The sequence below is a fragment of the Lates calcarifer genome, linkage group LG2, assembly GCF_001640805.2.
Source record: "Lates calcarifer isolate ASB-BC8 linkage group LG2, TLL_Latcal_v3, whole genome shotgun sequence".
Taxonomy (NCBI): Eukaryota; Metazoa; Chordata; class Actinopteri; family Centropomidae; genus Lates; species Lates calcarifer.
Genome location: NC_066834.1, coordinates 9612492 through 9638359, shown reverse-complemented (window position 1 = coordinate 9638359; position 25868 = coordinate 9612492). Strand labels below are relative to the sequence as shown.

General features: G+C 39.0%; 1 protein-coding gene across 1 annotated transcript; it reads right to left on the bottom strand.

Annotated features, from left to right (window-relative positions):
• Nucleotides 1-340: 340 nt before the first annotated feature.
• Nucleotides 341-24469, bottom strand: LOC108887823 (CD151 antigen). The gene is made up of 8 exons (XM_018683409.1): nt 24256-24469; nt 19907-19991; nt 15013-15204; nt 6903-6977; nt 3512-3616; nt 2128-2286; nt 1825-1911; nt 341-1698 (listed from the first exon to the last, which is right to left on the bottom strand). Exons 2-8 carry the CDS (start codon nt 19988-19990, stop codon nt 1639-1641), a joined length of 762 nt encoding a protein of 253 aa, XP_018538925.1. The 5' UTR covers nt 19991; nt 24256-24469; the 3' UTR covers nt 341-1638.
• Nucleotides 24470-25868: the final 1399 nt, after the last annotated feature.

The following is a 25868-nucleotide window of genomic DNA, read 5'->3' as shown; positions in this document are numbered from 1 at the left end:
GCTCTCATCCCAAATCTACATCACCACAGTACAGTAACATTAGGAAATTGACTTTGGGTTAATATACTAATGCACCTGTAAGCTGGTGCCAATTGTGTTAGGGTCACTGGTTACAGGCACGTGGTTTTGTCTTTACACAATAATGATTTATTTTGGCTGTTTTTGGGATGACACGACCTGATAACTGCGAGGTGAAGGACGTTGCTCAGCATTTGTACATTGCTGCTGTTCAAAGTTATTAACGGAATTAAAAATATAGCATCTCCTTGTTACGATGTTCATGTTGCTAACTGCTGCCCGGAGTTTTGCTGGGAAAGCAAATACAGCAGAGACAGAAGTGTATTGTTGATCAATCAGTTTATTCAAACTAAAATAATTCCTGGATTATCACAAAGACGAAAATACAGTAGATTAATTCAGTGTTGTCTTTGAGGCACACAGGAAAAGATCATAACCGAACAGTGAGAAACTATTATTTTCTACCACGTGTTTGTTAAATACAATTATATATTTATGGTCTATTGAAAAGTAAACAAAATCTTCATTTAAGAAAACAAATCTAAAAAAGAGAGACATCAGTAGACAAGTGAATAAAGCTGGAAGAGATACAGTAGGTCCAAAAAGTTACAGGTGACAACTTTGGCATCGGTGGATAAATCCCTCGTATAAGAAAAGGAGACAATAAAATTGAAAACATGAGGCACTTTCTTATGAGAAATATTATTGGCACTGCTTGTATGCATCATTAACATAATCATAGAATCACTTCATTAATATCAGCCTTTACACCGCAGAGTAGCAATACAGGGTTAAAATGCTGGCGTTACTCAAATGGCATAATAATGTGATGTGATAATGTGTTCTTTCTTAAGTTTGATTAAAATATGAGCAATCACTGACATGTCACTATGAAGACTTATCAGGCATTAAAAGCAAAAATAATAGTTCATAAGAAAGCACCTCAGGTGTTACAGAAAATCATCATTTAAAAAATATGATAAAAAAAAACTAACAGTTCAAAAGTTTAAAAGGCCGCTATCGAACAAAGATTTAGAAAGCATGACTGGCTAGTTAATGTGGAAACAAAATGCTGTTGCAGTAGAAGAGGGCCCCAGAGGTGGGCTTGTTAAACCGTGCTGCTGGGAAAGAGAAGCTGCTGCTGCTGCTGCTGCTGCGACCAGGATTAACATTTTCTGCAAAGTGCCAGTTTTACTCCACTGATCTTTACACCACTCTTAGGTGTAGCACCTGGTCGGCACACATAAATGTACATTGAGGGAATCAGAGTGGAAGAAAACTACAATGTTTTGGTCCCAAGGAGGCTGTCCCACACTAATTTAAACCAATCCGAGTTACAATTCTCATCAGTTTCTCTCAGAGGCTTTTTTCTCACAGCGCTGTGATCTTAAAGATGTAGCTGAGACTGCAATTTAAGTGCCTAATTACTTCAAGAAACCTTGTAGTGTTTTTCCACCCTTTGTTTACCAAAATGAGATCCTCTGATGTGCAATTTGATCCCTTGCCAAATTTTCCTTCCCCCTGTGCACACGGCAAAGAAAAGAACCTATGGGCTATTTGAGTATGGCATGTGGCGACAAAATTACCTCCTTCACCAACATTTTACTTCTTTTGCTTCTCTTAGTACGGCTCTGCCTTTAGACTTCGATATAGGCAGCATGTAAACACCATTCCTATGATCTGGGGATTGGATGGAAGGGAAGGAAAACATAATTTAGTAAAACTGCAATCTCTGTGGATATACATTTATTTAATCTCTGTTCATGTGTAAGCAAGTTGATGAAAAAGTAAAGTGTCTTTGCTCACCTGTACACAGGCAATCCCAACACCCACTGCTCCAATGATCTTCAGGTGGTCCAGGATGAATTTCTCCAGTTTGCTAATGCAGCCACCCTAAATGAAAAACAAAGTCTGTCTTCAAGTAGCATCAGCCAATGTGGGAGTCCCACAGCAAACAAATGTTATTTCTATAGTTTGGATATGTTGGCTCTTCTCTCTCTGCTACTCTCACACCACACAGTCTCAGAGACCTGACAGACCAACTGATCAAGCCACCCGCACTGAGAACTCAACCCCATTGGCACCCAACAGCACCCTTCATCCTCTCACCTCCACCTTGTAGATGTTCGAGGGGTGGTCCCTGATGCCACATAACTCTGTGGGAGTCTTACAGCAGCTGTCAGGCACCACCCTGTGGGCTGACTCGCTGGAGCGGATCCAGATGCTCGTGGCCCAGTCGGATGAACTGTTGCTCCCACAGCACTTGAACTGACATGGGAGACAGAGGGAAACACATGCTTTAGCTTCACAGGTAATTGTAATAGTGGCAAAAAGGATAAAAAGACACAGATAAGCATTAGAAACAGCTTTATACCAACAGAACAAAATCAATACAACACTTCACTAAAGCAAGGACAAACAAAACGCAGTGTAATTTGCACAAGGAATGGTTTGACATTTTGGGAAATAGGCTTATTTGCTTTCTCAGTGAGAGTTATGTGAGGAGACTGATACCACTGATGTCTGTAAAGTAAATATGAAGCTACAGCAAATGCCAGTTGGCTTAGCTTAGCATAACGACTGGAAATAGGGAGGGCGTTTCTTGTCTGGGAGCAGTAAAGAGTCCTGGAGTTTCTGCTGATTCTCTTGCAAACAAGTTCAGATCAGGAAATAGTCTGGCACATAACCGCCGATAAAACCACTAAATAACATTTTGAAACTTTGTACGAATGAAAAAAACAAATTCGGAAAAAACAGATTTTGTTACCTTCAGACAGAGCCAGATTAGGTAGTTCCAGTCTTTACGCTAACATTAACAATGTTTCTATCCTCTCAACTTCGGTAACTCTCAGCAGGGAAAGTGAATAAGCAAAATTCGCACAAACTACTCCTAAAAGTATAAGTGTACCAAAAGCCAACAAATGCCTGGAAACGGTAGAAAATAAAAAGTTAAGAAGGAAGAATAAAGGATAAATGTTGACATCTGATAGCCAGGGGCTTCTCATTCTTGAAAAACCAAGCATAAAATATAAACCAACTGAAGTCTCAACTGCAGCACAGATTTATCCATTCCTTCACGTGCTGTCAGCTGGTATGAGCAAAAGAGGTGAATTACACCAGAGAGTGCAGACAAGTCCATCATGCTTAGCTGAAGTCGGAGGGACTAAAAATCGGATTTGTTTTGAATCGCCCCCATCACCAAAATCTCTAATCTGATGGGATGATAGGTTACCAAAACTCCAGTGTCCAGTGAACAAGCCACATGTGAGTCCATGTGACTTTTAAAAAGACGCCCAGGTTCATTCATAGTATGAAGGTATTGATGCAAACAGCTACCTAAATACATCCAGTTTTCCAGTGAATTTGAGTCAAAGAAAAACAGTGGGTGTGACTTTACTCTTAATAGTAAATATTATAGTCATATTAGAGTCTGTGCCTGTAAACTTGATAGTTACATCCATCCATCTATCCATCTTAATATGCAGACGCTTACCTCCTGCTGCAGCTTGTCCACAGCCCTGGTGATGTGTTCATGGTCCTTCTGTTGATACTTGTTGATCATGGTCTCCCTCAGGTTCTGCTTCAGCTCCTCATTCAACTGCTCAGACACACAGACACAGACAAATGCACTTAGCAGCCCGCTACATAGCAACTGAAAAATCTCATCTCAGGCCAGAACAGAGCATGACCATTAGTGATAAATTAGTTGCAACTGGTGATTTTGCTACTTGTGAGATTTATAGCACACAGGATTTAATCGCTCCCCTGACGATGACACGTCATGGACAACAGTTCTAACAGCAGAAGGGCAGACGAGGACGAAGCCAGGGTGAAGACAGAAGAAGTCTTGTTTTGTTTTTTTTTGTTTTTTTGTTCTCTAGACCAGTGGCAGAAAACGCTCGCTGGAGGAGCGGGAGGTCTGGGGGGCTCAGTTTCTATGGCAACAAGCCAGCTGGGAACCCACTGTAAATCAAAGCGTGAAGGAGATATCAAGAGAATGAATGATGAAGAGAGGAAGGGAGGATGGAGCGAGATGAGACGGGAGGTGAAGACAAAGAAGAAAAGAGGGGAGGAGGAAACAGAGTTTAGCTTTTCATTGTACCTGTTGACAGTCTGGGACACACTGCGGCAGTGAAATGAAAACAGCAATTCAAGGTTTAAAATGGCTCAATAAGTAGAAACAGCAGGTGTTGGGAGTGAACAGCATTGTGTCGCTGCATTAACCACATACAAATAAAAGCAAACATGAGCTCAAGGCTCCATTCAGGTGATGGCTGCATGGCCGTGAAATCAGGCTGGACCTATATCATTCAGCTCCTGAGCCACACAGATCCTGCAGTTTGAGTTTAACATGGACCGTCAAATATGAAGAGAAATGACAGTAGCAGCAGTTTAAGAACTGCCGGTGATGACAGGATAATGTGTGCCACCTACCAGCAGGGAAATTAACAGCATCTGCTAATTTGACACTGGTGCCACCTGACGTCAAAGACTGGTATAGCTACAGGATTTTTCATAGCTGGTGTAAAATTGCGAAATGTAGGGTTTTGTAAACATGAGGTTATTTTCTGTGAGTCTTCATGTCTTTCAGAGCTGTAGTAAGGGGGTGTGTTTGTTACCAAATATCTTCAATATAAATGTGGGTCACAGTAAAATCATTCATATTCCTCTTGTTTACTTCATTTCACTTTAATGACCACAAAACTAGAGTCAGTGGAATTTGTTTTTGATATATCAATTAAAAAAAAAAAAAAATGTGATGTCACCTACACAGCACATAGGGAGATATAACATATCACAGAATAAATTATAATCACAATATCCCTAAACAGTGAACAGCTGAGCATCAAATGCAAGAGTTGGATTTCAGATCAGTTATAATTTTATTTCCTGTTTTGATTGAATGCTTACTGTACAGTGATTCAACTGATGGGAGTGGGAAGCCAATGATTTTGAAGGATCTGTTGACAACACGCTGCAGTTTTCTGCAAGTGTAAGTGTTCAGATTTATGTACCAAGCTTTTACAGATGTAGTGAGGATACTTTTGGTGATAGCTGTATAAAAACTGTAGGAAGTCAAAGAAGTCAACAAAGTCTGTAACCTGAGATATAAGATATAAGATTTAGTTGGGTAGTGGATATATTGAACATAAGTATTAACAGCAAAACCTCACATAATTATTACCTTTTCCTGAGGGAGGCAACACTCTCAAGTTTACATGAGCAGGTGCAGACTATTGCTGCTATTACTTTCCTTTACAGTAGGTGGTGCAAGTAGGCACAAGTACATCTGTTCTGAAGATGACCAAACAGCTCCCCCTTGTGGAGAGTGTGTTTGTCAGAGAGTTACAGACATGTTTCATGAGATTGTTTTGCACCTTGAAATAAAAAGCAAATTACCCGAGAAAGAAATGAGGAATAATAACAAGGGATGAAGAGTGGTGGGAGAGGAGAGTAGTGGCTTTAGAGATTTTGAGTGATGGAGACAGGGCTTTGGGAAGCAGGAGAGAGCCAGGCAGCTCTGCGACTGCTCGGGTTCAGACGAGTTGTGTATTATGAATGAGGCAGTTATAATGATAGCAGTGCACCTCTAGACTGAGAAAAGTCCTGTTTCTGAGCTACAAGCCAACAAACTAGTCAGGGTGGGACCCATGCTGGTGGAGAGCTATGTCAGGTTAATATTGCACAAGGAAAAAACCTTCTCTTTTGCAATCTGCTCGCAGAGCAGTCAGAACATCTCTGTTAGAGATGAAAAGTGCTGAGGGTGGTTGTCAGTTTTAGTTTAGATAAGAGATAAGATTTACATAAACTACGGTGAATGAGATGAAAAGATAGTCACTTGCCCACTTACACATTTTGTAGTGCTAAGCAGTCTTTTTACTCTCCTTAATAATTAACCTGTGTCAGTAGAGTTCTTCATTTCTTTGTTTGTGGAGAGAAATTAGTGAGAACAGCTCTGTTTGAGTGAACCTCATTTCAAAAACATAAAATGTTTTTAAATGATTCTGACAGTGCATTCAGCCTTGTTATGTGTGCTACTGGGGGCATTTTTCATTCCATTTGGACTAAATGTACCACGAGTAATGCGGTCAGTCTGATATTTGTATTTTTAATGGGCCGTCTTATATTTCCTCCCTGCAATCTCATTTATCATGCTGGTTTTGTTGTGGTTAAATTGCAGCACTGCACATGCCATGTGGGAAATGAAACAGTTGTCTGTGTTTTATTACAACACTTTTGACTATGTGCTCAGATCAGGAGGCACAAAACATTTGTCAAGCACACTCTGTTGAATTTTTAGTAGACTATATTATTGCTGCTGAACACACAGATGTCAGGCTTGAATATCAGGTGATGATTTTCTGTATTATGGTAGCTCTGTGACAACTTTTTAAAAATTAAGTGACATAATAGATGAGATCTGATCAAAAATATGTGTATTAGAAGAAAAAAACAGTAATGGCACTCTAACATTCCCTGTCCTTTGTAATCTGCTAACACATTTTAGTTAAGACTGTATTATTACTTAGAACAAATCCTAACCTATGTGCCTGATTTTACATTTCGTTTTTGGGTTTTTTTCAGTCAACTGACATCAGTATCTAGTCTGCCATTATTTCTCAACTGCATACAAATCGCAGGATGCATTGTAAAATATATTTGACTATCTCATTTCCTCAAATAGTCATCAGGGCCTTTATTTACCTAAAGAACAGAAGGTAACAGGACTTTTTAGTACAAAGGCTCATTTTGATCTTTTTTCCCCATCTGTATTTGAAGGACAGCCTTTATTTGTTTGTGTCGATCACTCCCCGGGCCATTACTGGACATTTGGCCTTTATTTGTGGAAATAAGGCATACTATTTTAAAAACTGGGGGATTACCTGCTGGTAGTAGATGTACGCCAGGACACCAGCCAGGATCTCCAACAGGAAGATACACAGCAGCAGGACAAAGTACTGTAGACACAGGGAAATACAGAGGAGAAGAAAATACAGTTAGTGGATAATGAGGTGATGAAGCAACAGGTATCTCTAAGAATTTATGTGGGGGCATTTAAACTCATACATGCAGAGCAGCTAAAAAGGTAGTTTGAGCAAAATAGAAACAATACAGTAGCTGGTCTGGTCATGTTCTATTCTTGAGATGTTAATTAGATTAAATTAAGCCTGTCCACTGTACGTTTCTACAGCCATTCAATAAAGGTGTAACTGAGAACAAGCAAGGCTCACAATTACATTCTGACTGCCTATGCAAAGTGCTGTCTGAGAAAATGGTCCGCAGCAGTTATGGTGTCATCATCATGGTTAAAATGGCGACCACTGAGCTCAGTCTTCATCTTGGGGAAGATGTAGTAGTCAGGGTGTCAAATCAGATGAATAAGATGGGTGTTGGACGAGTTCAAATCCACATACGGTGGATGACTGTATGAGGGCTGATGTTGCCCATTTTCTCAGGCAGTGCAATTCTCAATTTCCCGAAAACAGAAATACCACAAAAGTTAATAACTTCAAACTCTCTGCATTATCACTTCAAGAGCTGAACTGCACCTGCATGTAACATGAGCTGTTTGACTCATCTCTTTCTACCTTAGATCACAAACCTGTCAAGTGTCGCTTGTAAGTTAAGCAAATTAAAATCAAACTCCTCTGTGCTTTTGTATGGTGTCTATTCATTCTTTGCTTAGTAAGTTTATTAAAAGTCAAAACTCTGCTCAGTGGCACATCTCACACTCTGTGCCTTTAAGTGAGGTTTGCTCTTCAGAGTTTATCGTCGGTATCTGATTCGTGACCAGGCCCATAGGAGTCAGAGGGAAGGTCTGCTTTTCAAGCCAGGTTTTCTCAGAATTAAAGACAAGAAGAGATATTATCAGACCAAAACCTTGACCCAAATTCGTCTGGCCTGCTGCTATCAGAGAGAGCAAATCAGCCTGGTAAAGTGAACGTGGTCTTTGATTTGATAGCTTTGGCTGATTAGATCTCTGAGTGGCTCAGAGTCTGAATGCTGAGCAGACTCTGGAGATGCATTTTGATGATGTGTTGAGGGTTTGGAGAGAAGCATGGCAATAGATTTACCATAGATACACACATACAGGAAAATGAGATGAAACAATGAGCTTCTTGTGATGGTAAACCAGGAGTGTGACTGAACCCAGTTTCATAATCCTGCTTTTACAGACCACTAGTTCTGACAACATGCTCTTTCCACACTTTCTGATAGGCACTATGGTATCAGGCAGCATCAAAGACATCACACCTACCCACACCTAGCTGAGGTTGAAGGGCCAGTGTGCTCTGTCAGAAGTGCTTGTCGAGTAGTTGGATAGCTTCAGAAACCCCCTCTCCTCACCTGACAATCTCTGTAACTTTCTGAAACAGACAACCCAGCGTTCACAGCCACTTCATGCTTTGATTGGCCGGCTGTAGAAAGGTGCGATTACATTACATCGTCACATTACATTCCACTCCGTCATCAGCGTGGATGTTCGGACTGTTAACACTTTTGATTTCCAACATAATCAGTTTGACCTAGTTGTTGAGCTACCTGCAATAGATTATAATGGGCTCTTAGTCTCTGCAAAACCCACAGTAACACCCACAAACCTTTGCAATTACACAATTAAACACAGCCAACATGTGCCCCTTGAAATCTGAATCGTGGTTTGCCTCCCTGACGATAACTGGCTCTTTGGTCTGTGGGACCCCTGACACAGTCACTTTCTCTTTGGCCTCCTTTCAACGCTCACAAATAAATAATTAATGTATGAACACAGGAAGAACAAGAATGCAAGTGGAAAACAACACACAAGTTGTGTGACCCCTGACACACAGCCACTGAGCAAGTTTCAACAAAGACCCATCACAGCTGAAGTAGTATGAGGCCATTTATTTGAGACTCTACCTTTATGTTCTGTGGCTTTTCTTACCCTCCCTTCTTCGCACACACACATACAGCCTTTGCAGACTGATCCCACATGGACAGTAAAGTGTACAGGGGGGTGGCAGAGGACCTGATGTTGGCTGTGAAGACTGAGGTGGCTGAATTACTGACTGCAGTAACTCCAGAGTACTCTTCATGATCTCAGGCACACCCCCTCTCTCACAGACACACTCATTTTACGTCTGAGCTGCCATTCTTGTCCCGGGCGACCTAATGGCACAGGGTAATTACTGCCAAAATGATTCTCAGCAGGTTCATGTGCACAAAACTCTTTTTTTTAAAGCTCTGCATTGGCTTCAGTCTCCACAGTGTTCTGCGTGTAGGCTTCCTGGCTGAACTGCAAAATATCTAAATTCCTGGTGAACTCAGACTCATCCTGCTGAGGCTGTTAGAAAGTATCTGAAGTTTCTTTGGCCTTTTGTGTTCCTCTTGCACAGCAGTTGTTTTTGAAACTTCTTTCCTCCGCCAGCATGAAGTGTACATAAAGGAACAACATGTAACTGCGGTGGGGATACACACATTTGTATGCGGCTCCATGTTTGACTGTGTTTCTATTTCAGACTTCATTAGAAGTGTACTGCTGCCTTCACAACTACTGTGTAAGCAGGAGTTCAGAGTCACACTGAAGGTGACTTTAATCAGACTGATAACAGTAGTTGGTTTTTGAAGGAAGTCAGCCTGTGACCTTTTAGCTGTACGGTGGACCTCTGTGGCCGCATAAGGCTAATCAATAGGAACTTTAAGCTAACTTCAACTTGATGCAGACTCTATTAATGTGTGTCCAGGAACTAACTTCAGACTGGCTGACTGGTGGTGGAGCAACACGTTTCTCATCACATATCCCCACCTGCCTGTGACTGATTTAGCTGTTTGCCTGTACTTTTCCCAACTTGTAAAAACTTGATATGATTGGTCAATCACCTGCTGAGCTGAATCTGACGGATCATGACATATCTTGTATCTTTATCAACATACTCACTAGATAACAGTTAAATAATTACTTCCCTCATTATATATGCTGCCTTTGCAGTCTTAACTAGCAGATCTGATAGTTCTCCTAGAAGCTTAATGCTATATATTAATTTCTTCTGACAATAGCAGAGGTACTTATTTACACTGCAAATTATTCAGATTAATGTTAATTATTCAGCATCTTATTTTGTCCACACATTAGTCCAAAAGCCAGTAATATTCAATTTACAATGATATAAAACAGAGAAAAGAAGCAACACATTGAAGAAGTTGCAACAAATAAAATCCAAATTACCCCACTTGTAGTAAATACAACGAGGTATGATATGAGGTTTGTTAAGGGCTGTTGTATCCTCTATGTGTTCTAATAAACTGCAAATATGTCAAAATAAGAGGAAAACACTGCACGTAACTCACCAATGCCAGCACATCCAGTAGGATGTCATTAAAATAAATAAATCAATAAACAAGATAATTAGTTAGATTCATGGAAGAATAAAAAAGAGATGTCAGCTATGGTTTTATGGATGATTTTGAAATTAATAAATAAAAGATTTTGGATGGAGACGTTCTAATGAGTAAAAAATGCTAATGCTTCTGAGATGTAGTGACAAGATGTCATTCAATGAATTTGCTTCTTTTGATTCGTGATATAATGTCAGCATATCGCACGCTCGCTCGCTCACGCATGCACGCACACGCACACACACACACACACACAACTCCATTATGTTCTCCATCTTTGGCAATCTCTTGCGGCCCACCCCACCCCTACCCCCACTCCACCCTCCACTCCTTTCCCCTCACTTGTGACAAGTTCATTCCTTCTCTGTGATTCATGGCTGTAATCTCAACTCTTCAAGATGCACCAAGCATTCAAAACACACACACACACACAAGGTGTGCACAGATTTCAAACACTACGCTGTGGACCATGTAACCTAGACAAACTTTAGAAGAAAGATAGGCTATTTTCTTTACACTTACTTACACACACAGACAATAACATCCCAATCTGGTGCTTTTTGTGTTGTACGACACTGTGGAGAAATTGATTTAAATGAGCAGTAATATATCTTAATATAATTTTTCACGCAACATTGTACCCAGAACATTTTATCTGGCTCTTCTACCCCAGCTGAAGCTGATAACATTGTCCTAAGAAACTTTGCTGTGCAGTTTAAGGTTCACAAGCAATGATCATAACGAAGTCATGAAAGACTCCTCGTCAGGTTGCAGAGCAGACCAGCTGCAAGCTGAGCAGCTTGACAGAAATGAACTATGAAGCAGCGATCTCTTTAACCTTTACAGCTCCACCAGCCTGTTGCCTCAGATAAATAAAATTCAATAGAAGGAAAGAGAAGCAACAAATATAGTTAGATAAGAAAAACCAAAGTGAAATGGAAAACAAATACAGGAGCTGAGAGACACTGACAGACAGACTGAGACAGAAAGTGGAATGAGTACTTCAGAAGAGCATTTGACATATTTATAGGTTGATGAAGTTGAAGTAAAAATGATAATAATTTGAAATCAATTAATTATCAGTTAATCTGCTGATTATTGTCTTGATTGTTTGTCTTATTTTGTCTAATTGACTATTGTATGAAATGGGACAAATGTTATTGATATTTTATCATAATTGTTTTTCATGTTTCATAAATGAACACAAATTACATAATTATAATTACAATAATTTAAATCTAATTTATTGATTGTATCTTCATCTTGGTGTTGCTGTATTAGTTTTTGAGCTTTGGTGTCTACTACTGACTTCATATCCTTTAGTGTTTCCTTTTTAGTGTTGACTCTTTGCCCTTTTGCCATCATACAGGTTTCTGCACATTCTTACTGTCATTCTTTGTATCTTTAAGGGTCATGTCTCACATCTGCCATGTTACCTTGTCCAATGACAACCTTCAAAGGTTTTTAAATTGCATAGCTTTATCTCATTATATTTTATACCCTAGCGAAGACTGTAAGTCAAACCGTGTTGCTTTTATATCCATGACTGAATAGATGCGTCAGATTCCCTTTTGACTGTCAAACAATACCAGTAACTTCCCTAAATAAGTAAGGTGGACAGCCGCCCTATCCTTGAAGAGCACCTGATGTTTTTTACTTCACTTTACTTACTTCACCTGTGTTTATTTTTTCTACAATCAATTTAATTTGTAACTTTCTTGTTGAGAATCCTTTTTCATTAAATTGAGAGAAAGGCATGGAAAGAGAGGGACAAGCATGGGAAGACAAAAAGCAGGTAAAGACAGAGACATGTAGAGATAGAAAGAATGAGAGAGAACTAAAGAGAAAGGCAGAGAGGAGACTGAGACACACTCAGACTTGTTATGTGTCTGGTCGAACTGCATGAAGTCAGTTTCTCCACAGGTGGATCCAACCTCTGTTAGGACTGCTTTCCATTTGGCTCCGTCATTTGGAAGGAAAAAGTTTCTCCCTCCTCTCCCTGAGTCATTACACTGTTCTGTCACTATTCTCCTACAAAACAATGAAGCTGTGTGTTTGCAGACACACACTACACCACACCCTTCTTCCACTGGGAGAGTTTTCCTCATTTTTTTTCCTTTGTCTTACTGACCTCTCTCATACATTGTACAGTGAAAACATCAACAGCCGGAGAAGAAGTCTGATAAGGCCTTCCCTTTAATCAAAAAAAGAACCGCAGCCACTTTATTTAAACCTTACAGCTGGTGATGCTACGGCTGTATCAGCTTTTCTGTGGTAGAACTTGTTGACCTTTGGGTTACAGGACAGTGTCTCCAATCACCGCTGCTCTCATGTACTCCCAGCAGGTACCAGGCACTCACCACATACAGGAAAACAATTGATCTACTCCTCTGCCCCTCCACACCTCCGCCCTTATATTCGCTCTCTCCTCTTTAACAATCTCGATAGCATCTCTGCTTGCCGACAAGTTCATTCCTTCACTGTGATTCATTGCCCTAATCTCAGCTCTTCAGGATGCACAGAGCGTTTCAAAACTACATGGCACGCAAGACAAGAGATGATGCGCACATCTCGATTTACACACAAGTGCTGCGTTTTAAATCAAATAATCTGGACATAGTGGGGATGCCATTTATTGAGTACAGATCTATAGAGTTCTCAGTTATCTTTTAGAGCCACGTTGGCGGCCCTGGGAATCTGCAGTCAATATCCAGATCTGAGTGTTTTTCAATGTGAAGAAAAGCAACAGACACTTTCTTAAAAATCATTTCTATCCTTTATAAACAAACCGGCCTTGCAGTGTGACATAATCAAAGAACAGTGACGTGGCGTCTGAACAACCTGATTTAAGGCAAACGCCAATTTTTTTGTATTTACCTGCCTAGTGTGACATCTCATATGAAGTATTCCTTCACGTTGACCAACAGGATGACAGAGTGCTCTCTGGCAAAAACATGGTGTTACAATTATATCACCGCCTGTTGGTTTGACATGCTCTTGACAGCCTGTCTACAATTTCTTAACCCTCCTCCCCAACAACACACAAGGATATAATAGATGATTGGTTAGGGTGAAGCTTGTATTGTTGCCAGTCTGAATAAAACAGCAACTCCACTTGCCTTTGAGTGATAATTTCTAGATTTTCTGACTACAGTTTTCATTCGTATATGCACAAATGTTCCAAACTTACATGGGAGTTCACAGTTAAAAGTATGTTTTTGTTAGATATTTCAGTCATTTTAAGTATTTAAAAGACTGAGAGAACATGCTGTTGTCTGTTAAAATAACACAAGAGACTATGAGCATCACATAAACAGTTAGAACATAATTTGACCAAAAATAACCACAACAATGTTTGTTCTTGTTTTTCGTGATAAAAGTTAAAATGGTAATTAATTACATGTGCCACAACTTTGTTTGAGATGCCGTCATTGTTCTCTCACATAAATCCACCTGTGGTATCTGGCTGTATAATGGCATCTGCCATGTCTCAAGCTGAAAATATCTGGCTGTGCCGAATTCTTGTGGACTTGTCTCCGGCGAAAAAGTGGATGATGCCAAAGATGACGCATGTCCTGGCAAAGCTTATAAGACACAACCATTTGAGCTACGCCCACAGTGATGTGCCTGTATAAATTTACCATGTTGAAATGTGTGGTCGAAAGGCCTGAGCAGTGTGTGTTTGTGCATGAGAGTGTGAACAGTGCAGTGTTTGTGTCTATGAGTGCACTTTTGAGCTGTTTTCAGTGCCATGCAGGTGTCTCCAGTTGGAAAAACCCTGAGCTGTGCCAAATCAAAATACTGGACACAGACTCACCAATGAAGTTTTTGTTTTGTCTGACACTTTGGCCTTGACTGGTTTTCAGCACATGTGTGTTTGGCACCACACACCATTACTTGTTATAAGTTGTATACAATGTGCACATTTACTTTTTAGCTTAAACAAAATCCATTTACATGCCAAGAACAAAGTACATCCTGCTTGTTCTCAGTGACATTTTGTTCACAGTCAGTCTTTCTGAGTATGCTGAGTAGAATTTTTATTTAAATGTTCACACATTTGCTTCTACACTAGATGTTAATATGAAAGTTTTTTTGTGACTTCACATCTGCTCAGTATCACCACATGTGAAAAATGTTTCGCCTCTTCCAATAATACCGCGTTTAGCCATCTGGCTAGAGAGAAACGGAGTATAAAGTCTGCCAGTATACAACTTACTATTCAATGTTAAACAGTGTAACAGGCAGGAGATAAGAAGACAGACGAAGTCTCAGATGAGTACATTCCCTGAAGAGAGTAAATTCTGACTCTTGAATGATAAATCTCTAATACTTCTGCCAGTTTGCCAGGAGGTTTGTATGGGCCTTTTTCACTACTATCTGAGATTTCATAGACTAAAACAACTAGTAAATAATCGGCTGATTAATCCATAGGGAAGATCATTGTTAACTGCAGCTCTAATGCAAATGAAAAAATATCAACTTAGTGAGGTTTTGCCCATCGTGTTGATTTTGGTTTCATTTTGTTAAGGTTACACAGCCCAAGTGATTTCTGTTTCACACACTTTCACAAATGTGCAGCTTCTATTATCTCTCTGCCCTGATGTGATCTCTTACCACTCGCAGCAGTCTCCTCTGCTCCTTGAAGGTGGCGCAGCAGCCCAGCACGCCTGTTACCATGACGATGGCTCCAGCCAGGACCAGTATGTAGGCGGAGGCAGCATAGGTCTTGGAGGAGAGAAGGCTGATGTAGTCGCTCTTCTCAACCAAGGTCCAAACACCCACCGCCATCACAACGCCCCCTGCCAACTGGGAGAAGAGCACATGATCAAGAGTCCAACTCAGAACAGACACAAGGACCACGACTCTGGTCCCTGAAACAGCTCGCTGTACAACACTGAGGAGACAAAAACCTGAGAATGACAAAAAGCTTTAAATTATTTATCACCCAAGTGAGTTTCAAAGTGATGAAGGAGGAGTCTGGAATTAATGGTTGAATGTGAACTGATAAAAACGACCCACTGCTGCCACACAAGATAATCTCATCTTGAATCAGTTTATGCTGAAAGATAATTACGAGCTTCTCAGGTCAGTAATCCACAGCTGTCACCGCTACTGCGAAAGGGTTGTTAGATAAAAATCTAAACTATAGCTGCAGCAATTAGTCAATTAATTGATAAGAACCACTGCTCTTACCAGTTATTTCAGCTTCTCAAACAATTGAGAATTTTCTTTGTCATAAAGGACAGCTAATTTAATATCTTCGTGTTTTGAACTGTTGGACACAAGTATCTAAACAAATTAAAGACATCACTATGTGCTCTGAGAAATAGCATTATTTCAGACTTTTCTTAAAATTTTATAAACTAAACAAATGATGTAGAAAAGTGGCAAATTAATCAATAAAAAAAAATGTTGTTAGTTGCAGCCTGTATACTTTGTTGCATGTCTTATAGTTATACAAAATTGCCAGTTGTTTTAAAAAGGTTTTGAGATGCAGGACTTTACAGCAACCTTATGGTTTTAAGTCTGAGGGATTACAAGCCCACAGGACAGACTAACATAAAAATCAATGCCTTAAAAACCATCATATAACTACAATCAGTCCAATGTCTTCAGCGTTATCTGAGCCAACAATTAAAGAGAATATGAGGTGAATTAAGTCAATATGATGTTACCATGAGGAGTCAGCAGATGGTGCAGCACTGCAACAGAAATCTGTCGTCGTGCCAAAGCTGTCGATCTGAGCGCCTGCCTAATTTAGATTTAATTTATAAGGGAAGATGATGGTCACAGAAGCTAGATACTGAGTCAGCCTGTACCACACCCAGAAACAGGGTGGCAGAAAAACCCACAGAACAACAGTGTCCAGCTTCAATTTCAATCAAAACTCTTCATTTACTATGACTATTTTAAAAATTAACAACAGTGCTTCAACAGATGCAGCAATTAGCTATATTACCTCCTGTTCCAACAGAGTGCATGTTCATTATTTAAGTATGTTTTGTTTTAATTCTCATTTCCACCTGATAACACAGCAGTCTGTACATTAAGTTAATGTTAGATGCCTGCAGCAGATCTGATCAGAAAAGTTAGTGATCCTCAGTGTTTTTGCTCGTGACCACATTAAACAACAGTTACACATGACTCCCATGTCACAGCAGGCTGCATGTGACAAGTAAACAGTTCAATTAAAACATTTCTGTTTACTTCTTAGAGATTGAGTCAAAAGAAACACTTGATCATTTTATATCACAAATTAATTTCCCGCTCTTTTTTTAAATAAATAAAGCATCTCACAACTCCCTAAAAAACACCCTGCTACCTGCATTAAGATTCTGCCCCTGCAAACCACAGAATTAAGTAGAATGCAGTCCAGTCTTTGCAGTAACCACCTCCATGAGGTGATCATGATTGTTGTATCTGTACCTGCAGTTAAAACTGAATGAATGACAGGAATTAGTGAGTCCCCTCCAAAGGTAATTGAGAGCTGGGAAATTCAAACTTTGGCAACCCCTGGTGGCACAAAGAGGTAACAACTGGAACATTTGAGAGTAAAGGACCCTGAAGTAAATGTGATGTTGTGTCATTTGTCCATTTATGAGACCTACAGGTTTAAGTACCTACAGGTACAGGTTTCTTGTACTTGGAAATATGGTGTTTGCAGTTCTTCAACTCTAACTTGTGACTGAGGGGACAACATTGGATTTTGCTCTAAAATGTCAACATCATATCAAAAAAAATAAAAACAAATGGAAAGTAGGGAAATAACCGTAACAGATGAAACTGATACCAGAAATTAATTAGAATAAATAGAGTGAATTTATGTCATGTATCAGCTGGATAACACTACTGTTACTGCATAGTTTTTTAAAGGTACAGTGATGAGGAGGGGACATTCCTTCTCTCATGAATGTTGATTAATTGCTGTATTTGTTGCGCTGATCACGTATTAAATATATCTTTAGGTATATCATGGCCTTCAGACCTCAAATACTATGTGTATTTGAGGCCTGATGGCCATTCAAGTTTATTTTCCATCTACAAGTCAATCTTATCAATCAATTTTATCTAAAATGCAGAATTTGATGCTTGAATCCGATTGTGATCTGACAATTAAAAGGTCATTGATCACAAAACCATAAATAACATCAACCTAAAACCTGATAGGAGGATCATGCCGTACTCTACTTCAAATGCAAACACTGAAAATAACATTATCCAAAATTAATTCTCAAGGTCTTATACTTTATATTGATAAGCCAAACAAATACTTCACTATTGTTTTAATAAATCACCAGATTTACTAATATTACTCATCACACATCCCAGTCGCAGCCTACATGAGCTGCACAACACACCACAAAAAAGCGAGAAAAGAAGGAAAATACAAACTCCATCTCATCCTACTGAAACACCTGTAATGCCTGACTGTGCTAAATAATATATCTAATAAGCATTCACTTTTTTTTTTTTTTAACTCAATTTGGGGTCTTCAGTCCTCCTCAAAATCTGATTTAAAAAAACAACAGTAAACCAATAGAAAACAGGACATTGTGACCATATGTTACTCTTCAGATAAATGAACAGCTGCCACTCAGCAAAATACTTTATATTGTTGCAGTATGTTTATTTTGTTAGCTGTGATGCATGTGGTTACACTAAAGTATGTGAGGATAAAAAATAATTTAATAATCACAAGAGACTATGAAAATAGCTGCAAAGGCAAAGGTCAAAAGATTTGATTTGGTCCTGAAATATCCATATGGTTGTAACTCCGGCATTTGCCACTGAAAAAGGCTCAGCACTGTTTGTCTGCCAACTTAAGAGACGTGATTCTTTGGCAGACAGATGATTATCACATATGGGCAGAGCTGTGAGTGCGATTTCACACAGGGAATGAGTGAGAATGAGACAGACACCCTTCCTTTGCTGACAGCAGGGCTGCCACACTGATGTCCGACTCTTTATTTTTACACAGCACATCCAAATTCTGAAGTCAGATATTTGTAGTGTTTTCCTCCTACATTCTTCTTCACACTGGAAAGTTTTGAGGAATTAAGGCTTTGAATGCATCTTCTGTGTCCTCTGTAAAAGAATGCAACTTGGCTGTGATAATGTGAACTGGAAAAAGCAGCAGGCATTTATCCATCGCCTGAACAAAAACGCTCTGTTGAAGGGTTCAGAAAGAGTTTTACCAACTAATTCTTCCTTTTTAGTACATGTAAAAAGAAAATTGCTCATGTCAATATGAGGACACAGTATGTGCGTGCATATTCCTGCCATTTTGTAGAGAGAGAAAACACTGTATTTCATAGCTTTTGTTTGTTCTTGAAATATCCTCCCCTTTCCTGAATTGTTTCTACTTTACTCTATATCACAGTTTTGGCTTTTTAGGCTGATGAATGACGTGTTGAACCCCCTGGCTTCTTTTATTCTAACACATCAGTCAGGCGGATTTGTTTTCTTTGGATTTAAGCAGTGGACTTGGCACACATCAGAACCATTGCCAATACTGCCAAGTCATGCAAGACAGCTCACTTCAAAACAGAGGCACAGGTCTGGAAGTGAGGTAAAAAAAAGTTTTTAACCAAACTCTAACCCAATTTCAGTGAAAAACACCTCAGACTACTCCTGTTGATCTCTACAGTAACTATCAAATCATCTAAACTGAAGTGTGGATGATCCACATCAATCAAAATTAATCTACTGAGTGTGTCATTTTGAAATCATTTGAAGTTCATGGTTTCATACCAATCAAATGAGAGTCCTATTATCTCAAAACCCAATTTGTTTAGTTGTTATTTAAGAAGCGTACTTCTTCGCTGCAACCAACTTGATGGTAGATACTTCACAGGAAAATTTTGTTCAATACGGTTTGGATTTTACTGGGAAGTCAAAGCTTCCAAGTTTCTAGTCTGAAATTTTAGCCATTTTTTAACCACGTGATGTAACCATTTTTACCACATAAAGTAAAGCTATAACAATGGCTAACCTGGTTAGCGCAAACCCCACTTCCCCCATCCAATGCAAAAAAACAAAAAAAACAACTTGTATTGGTACAATGTCAACTCAGCACGACGTCATTCCCAGCTCTGTCCTCTGAGGTTACTTAAAGGCAGCATTACAGTGGTCAGCTTGGCAAATCATTTCACTGCTCTCCCTTTTTTTCTTCTCCAAACACAGTAAGTTTGGCTAACTGGGGGTTTGTTTAAAACTGCTTGTGTTTCTTTCCCTGCCTGACTTCTTTTTAACCTCACAGTGCTCCAATGTCTCGGCAATTAACTCTGTGGAAAAAATGTTATTAGAACCATTAACAGTGATGGCAAAACCAACCCAGGTGGTATTAAAAGTTACGCAACCCAAATCTAAATGTTGTAGGACACGCCTGCATTTTGTAAAATCTCTGCCCAAAGCATGCAGCTGCTTGAGGAGCACTTCAGACCAGCACGAACACTTTTGGCAATTAAGTCCTTCGTGCAGGCTCAGCTCTGCCTGAGAGGAAACTTACCCAAAAGAGAAAGTTGAAAGTAAACAGGAGGTATTTCAGGCAGATGGTTCCACATGTTTCTTTTTTCTCTTCATAAACTCCCATGCTGCAAAAGACAACAGAGTTAAGGTCAGTTTTTTTGACAGGATCGTACAGTAGGAGTCTTTTAAGTGAACTAAAATCCTGAGCTGTCTCACAAAGGAATGTGATGGTAAATATATACAAACAACTCTTGTGGTGACTGGTACCTTGTTTATACAGCATATAAAAACTCCTTACTGCCAGCATTATGTATGGATTGAAATGTGTTTGATACTGGTGCCAATATCATACTCCAAAGTGTTGGTGCCAGTACTGAAACAAAGCTTTTTTTTTAATTCCTCCTTTGATTAGAAATAATCCTTTTCTGGTCAACGCACAAGAAACCCAAATGGTTGTTTAAACACAAGCTGTTGCACAAAACTGTTGCCTAATTACAAGGTAAAAATCAACCTCTAAACTAAAATCATTTCATAAGTAAGAAACAGTACAGATTATGAAGAGCATTTGATGGCAGCTTTCCTCAATTGTCAGTTTTGATAAGGTGAAAAAGACACATTTTGATCTGTAACAAAAAGAACTGAAGTCTGACCCAGCCCTACTATTTTGTCCAAATGTAAAAAAAAAATCTATTTTCCATTAAGTGTCTGGAACTACAGATAACAGTATGTTTTAAGCAGTTAAAGGTAAAAAAAAAAAAGAGTCAAGAATACTCAATTGAATTGGGGCTACACCAAACACTGAATAATCTACTCATTATTTTCTCAAATGATACATGATTTTTTTTTTGTTGTTGTTGTTTGTTTTAGTTGTGGAAAAATACAATTCACAATTCCTCAGACTGAATGATACCTCAATGATTCCCTGGCCATATTTAAGAACTCTAAACCCTAACAGAAATAAGCAAAATTAAGAGCATGGCAGTTTGCTTAGAGGATACAGAATTAGAGCACCAAATAAAAAGGTAGCCTCCCTGCTATTGTGAGATGCTTTTAACAAATGAGATGTTACAGGGCTAATGCAGACCGTGGGGGAGTAAGCATCAGATCAGCAGTGTAGGCAGAATCAGTGAGCTGAGTTATTTCATGTGTATGCAGAGAGATCCATGACTAAGCACTGAGTAGGAGCTGAGAGTCAGCCAAAGGCTGGAAATTATAACCACCCGCCTCTCTCTGGTGCCTGGTACCAACATCCAACGCTTCAGGAGCAAATTAATATTTTGAGCAGCGAAGACAACTACTTGAACTTGCACTGAACGATTAAGAATGTCACTCACAGGAATGGACATAGATTCATCCCAACAATCTCTGTACTTAAACCACAGTAATTGAGACTGTCTTCACCACAACAATGTCAAACACGACTCTCCAGTTTTAAAGATTTATAGATCCAAACATATAACACTTGCTTCTTGCAGCATCCATGTAATATCTGCTCCTTGAGCCTCACATCTTTTTTTTTTTAAACCCACAATTTTCTTGGCTGACTTGCCAGTCAAGCCCAGACTCGCCCTTTGACTGCCTCTTATCAAAGTCTTCCTCCCCTCCTGACTCTCCCGTCTCCTCCGCCACTCCCTCATACGCTACTGTCAATTCAGAGGACTGCACTGCATGAATGAGTGAGTATGTCGGGGCTCTGTCTGTTGACCATCTGTTATTGTGGTCCCTTTTAGCGTGTTCCTGTTAATTAAACTCTAACAAGACTTAATTGACAGTGCCTTCTTTTACTTAAGCAGCTGAGTCAAGAAAAGGAGCTCCTTGTTTAAAATGTGTACAAGAAACATCCCTTCTGCACAGAGGACTTCATTTTGGAGAACAGGTAATTTCCATCTTTGGAAACGAGAAGATCATCTCATTAGCTTATTTCTGAATGTGATATCTTTACTCAAGGGCATGTTAAACAAGATGTGTTGCCTGGTAAATAAAGTCAATATGTATCATCTGTCTGACACACTCACCATAAACTGAGCTGTCTCGTCTGCCTTAGGAGATTACTGTGGTGAAATACTTGGAATAGGTCCAGAAAGGTTTTTATCATGTACTTAAGCAAACAGATTTATTTAAGTGTTTCAGACGGTTAGGTGAATGTACACAAGGTATTTTTCATCTGTTGGTGAAAAAAAAAAGCTAAATAACTGCAGTTATGAGCACAAACCACCAGTTTTATATCATATTATCAATCACAGATTTAACCAAAAGTTATTTTTCAAATTGTTTTCAAATTTTACAAATTGTCACTGCTAGTTTTACAGGTTATCACAAATGACTGAAAAGTAAATAAAGCATTGACAGAGTTGGTGTGTTGATGCTTGTAGCATTTCCCTTGTGTATGTTTTTTTTGGTTCTGTCTGCAAACCAGACTGCTGAATATACAGTAGTAACTAAAGTATAAAGATTTATTAATTTAATATTTAAACAATATTTAAACAAAAAGAAGGTTTTAAAAATGTGAAATTTAATCTACAGGCCACAGTTTTTAGCCAAGCACCAGACTCTTTTGCAAGCAGCCAGCTCCTGGCAGCCTTATTTCAGAGTGCTATTTCCAATTAAGTATTCTCCTGCTGTGAGCACACAACTTTAGTCACAGGAACAACATGATTTTGGCTAATATGTGAGGCTAACTTCAAACTGTGGTCTTCAAACCACATCTGCTATTAGATAATCTGCTTTATTCATAAATGTGTCCTTCTGCACTGAAATCTTGAGTTGGCAAACCAGGCTACTGGATAAAAATAGATCAAGATTCTGCACAGTCTTTTTGATCAGAGTCAATAAGCATCTTGGGAGCTATTGCCTGATTTTAAAAAACATTTTCGTGTATTAGTTTCAGGGTTTTCCTAAGGAAACTGTTTAGCTGAGATGGTGAGCCACACAGATCCTGATTCACACATTAAATAAATGACATTTCCTGTGCAAAACAGTTCTTCAGCTTCAGTTTTTCCTTACAGGATAATGCTTTATTTTTTAAACACAGCTGCAACTAATAATTATTATTTTCATTATCAACTAATCTGTTGATTCTTTTTTTCCCCAACTGTCTATTGGAAAAAAATGGCAAAAAAATGCTCATCACAACTTCTCAAATATCTCAGTTGACTAATTTATTTATTGATTAATCAGTTCAGCCCTAAAGAAGAAATGACTGTTTTTTTTTGTTTTTTTTTAGCTGAGGTGGCCCACTTCTTTTGCTAGACCAGACATGAAAAACCATGTCACCTGATTTGGATGTGAGTATGCCAAATTTTGCTGCCAGTGTGAACATATCCTTTTCTCTGACATGCTAAACTGAGACCAAGATCTGAGTCACGTTTTACAGTATGAATAAACCACACCTGTGTAACCTCATCAGCTTTCCACTGATACACTGGAAAGCACCAGGGGCACAGCAACCAGGCTGTCTGACTACCTGCTCTGTAAAAAGGGTTGATTTGATTTGCATTATTTTCGTCTCTCTATTATTGTCTCCATTAATCATTTGTTATAATAAAATATTTAAGAAACAGTGAAATATGTCAATCATAGTGCCCCTCAGGTTGTTTGCTTTGTTTGACTAACAGTCCAAAGACCTCAAGTTATTCAATTAACACACGTTAAACAAAGAAATGCGACAAATTCAAACACCTGTACAGCTGGAAAAACAAGATTTCTGCTTTTGATGTGTGACTGATCATCAATTCAGTCAATTTTCTTGATCGATTAATTGACTTATGGCTGCAGTTATAGTAAAATTATACCGAGCGTAATAAAAAAAATAGGTTTATTGTTAAATATCAATACAGTCATTGATAAGTGTATCACCTAGCACTGCCTACAGAGGGAATTTAACATTTCCATTGAAAATACAACTGTGTCCTAAAAGCAGCTCATGTGTAAAAACCACTGGAAAGTAACGTCCTCTTGTGGTTTCTGAACTCTTTTTAAGCCCGCAATAGTCACATATAAGGCTTGTTTGTTTTCATTACACAGACTAACCCTCATTACATATTATTTTGTCAAACAATACACACAGATAAATTAAAGTTTTGTATGTTTTCTCGGTGATTTTCAACTAACGTTGGAACAGCACATCTCTTCGCCAGTGTAAGCTAACGCTAAAGTTACTGCTGCTGCTGCTGAAGCTGGGAGGAAAACGACCTGTTTTATCAAAGCGACCAACTTTACAAAACCACAACAACCTTTTAAAAACTTGTGTATTAACTAAGCGTTCATAGAAAGCTGGTTAAATCTTCGGCCGTGTCGCAAAAGACGAGAATAACGCCGCCCCGTCTGGCCGATGCGGCAGCCACCGCAGCGTGAGGCTAACAACACCGAGCACTTCCGGCTCTCACTTACCTGCCGTTTGTCCTATCGCCCGACGGTATGGAGGAATGAAAATGAAAATGTCTGGGTAAATAATCCTAAACGTGGTCTGTTTTCATTCAACTTTCCTCTGATAAAAAAAAACCTCTCCGGCAGCCGAAGTGAAGCCGCAGAGCAGAGAAATCACAGTGCTGAGCTCACGGACTGTGTAAGTGAGGCTGGGAACTGCTGCTGACTCCACCCCGGCCACCTTACACGTTTCTGAGTTTTTTTTTTTTTCTCTCTGTCCTGGGGCAATGCTTTTCTTGATGCTAGCAGATACTCAGTATGGAAGGAAAAGCGCAAATACCTTGCATGTTTTTAGGGTTACATGTGTACTTTTAGACAGTGCTGCAAAGTAACTAAGTACATTTGCTCAAGGCTGCAGTTAAGTACAATTCTGAGGCGCTTATACTCGAGTATTTCTATTTTATGTTACTTTATACTTTATACAGTTCAGAGGGAAATACTATTGCTTACTTTCTACTCCACTACATTTAATGAAAGCTTTAGTTACTAGTTACTTAAAGATGAGGGTATTACACAATGGATGACATAACAAGCTTTTAAGATACAACACATTGTTAAAGGTCAAACCAGAAAATGCATGTTAAATTTACATCACATTTACATTTACTCTTTTATTCAAAGCGAGGGTCAGTTTCAGTGTTAAGACACTGTGAAGTAAATACTAAGTACTAAATCTATAACAAAAGTGCAAGGACATAAATTAAAGTAGGCTTAAACTGAAGAAGAGGTTATGGCAAAGATTTAATCAATAAAACATCCCTAAAAACTGTACCATACTACTACTGAACTTTCTGAAATGAACCTGACCTTCACAGACATGTAGTAAGATCAATAAGCTGAAAGGGGCTCTTTCAGTTGATATTGCATATATTATATATTTTGTTATCAGTTTCTGAAAATGCACCATTTACCAAGGGTTTATGAGCTGTAATTACTGGCTCTATCACTGCTTAACAAAGCATTTGCTATTTCTTTATAGTTCAGTTATATGCCATTAAGAAGAAAATTTTTCAAGCTTGCTATTTAATTCATTGAGGAGACCCCTCCCCACTTACCCACTGGAAAAGGGCTGCAACCCTTGCAGCATTGTTTTGTTTGTGTGTGTGTGTGTGTGTGTGTGTGTGTGTGTGTGTGTGTGAGTACTAATGCACATTCACCACTAGATGTCAGTGGTTTTATTCTGGCTCGACTCCAGATCTCCTTCCCAGAAGAATTACCGTAATCTTGAATAGAAATGTGACTGAAAAAACCATGGGAAAAGCTCAGACTCTACTTTATTTAACCCTTACAGGCTTAACCTTTTGACCTTTGTCAATCAATCCATGCAGGGAAAACATTTTATTTAGCAAAATACCCAAAGAATTCCTCAGATTAAAGTTTATATTGGTTTTTAAAAGGAATGGTTTGCACATGGATTTCATATTATGTCAGGGCTGCAGGAGGTTGGAGGATACAAAAATAAGATGAAAATAAGCCACTCATTCAGGGGTCAGAAAATCAGTCCACAATGAAAATGAAAATATGCTACAGTTAAAGGACATGTTTGGCAATGCTTGAAATCCAAACAGGGCCTCCAT

Coding starts and splice junctions, on each gene's coding strand:
- LOC108887823 (XM_018683409.1), bottom strand. CDS start 19,990: ATGGGAGTTTATGAAGAGAAAAAAGAAACATGTGGAACCATCTGCCTG. Junction 3,617..6,902: donor CGTACATCTACTACCAGCAG/GTAATCCCCCAG, acceptor GTGTCTGAGCAG/TTGAATGAGGAGCTGAAGCA. Junction 2,287..3,511: donor TGGACAAGCTGCAGCAGGAG/GTAAGCGTCTGC, acceptor CTCCCATGTCAG/TTCAAGTGCTGTGGGAGCAA.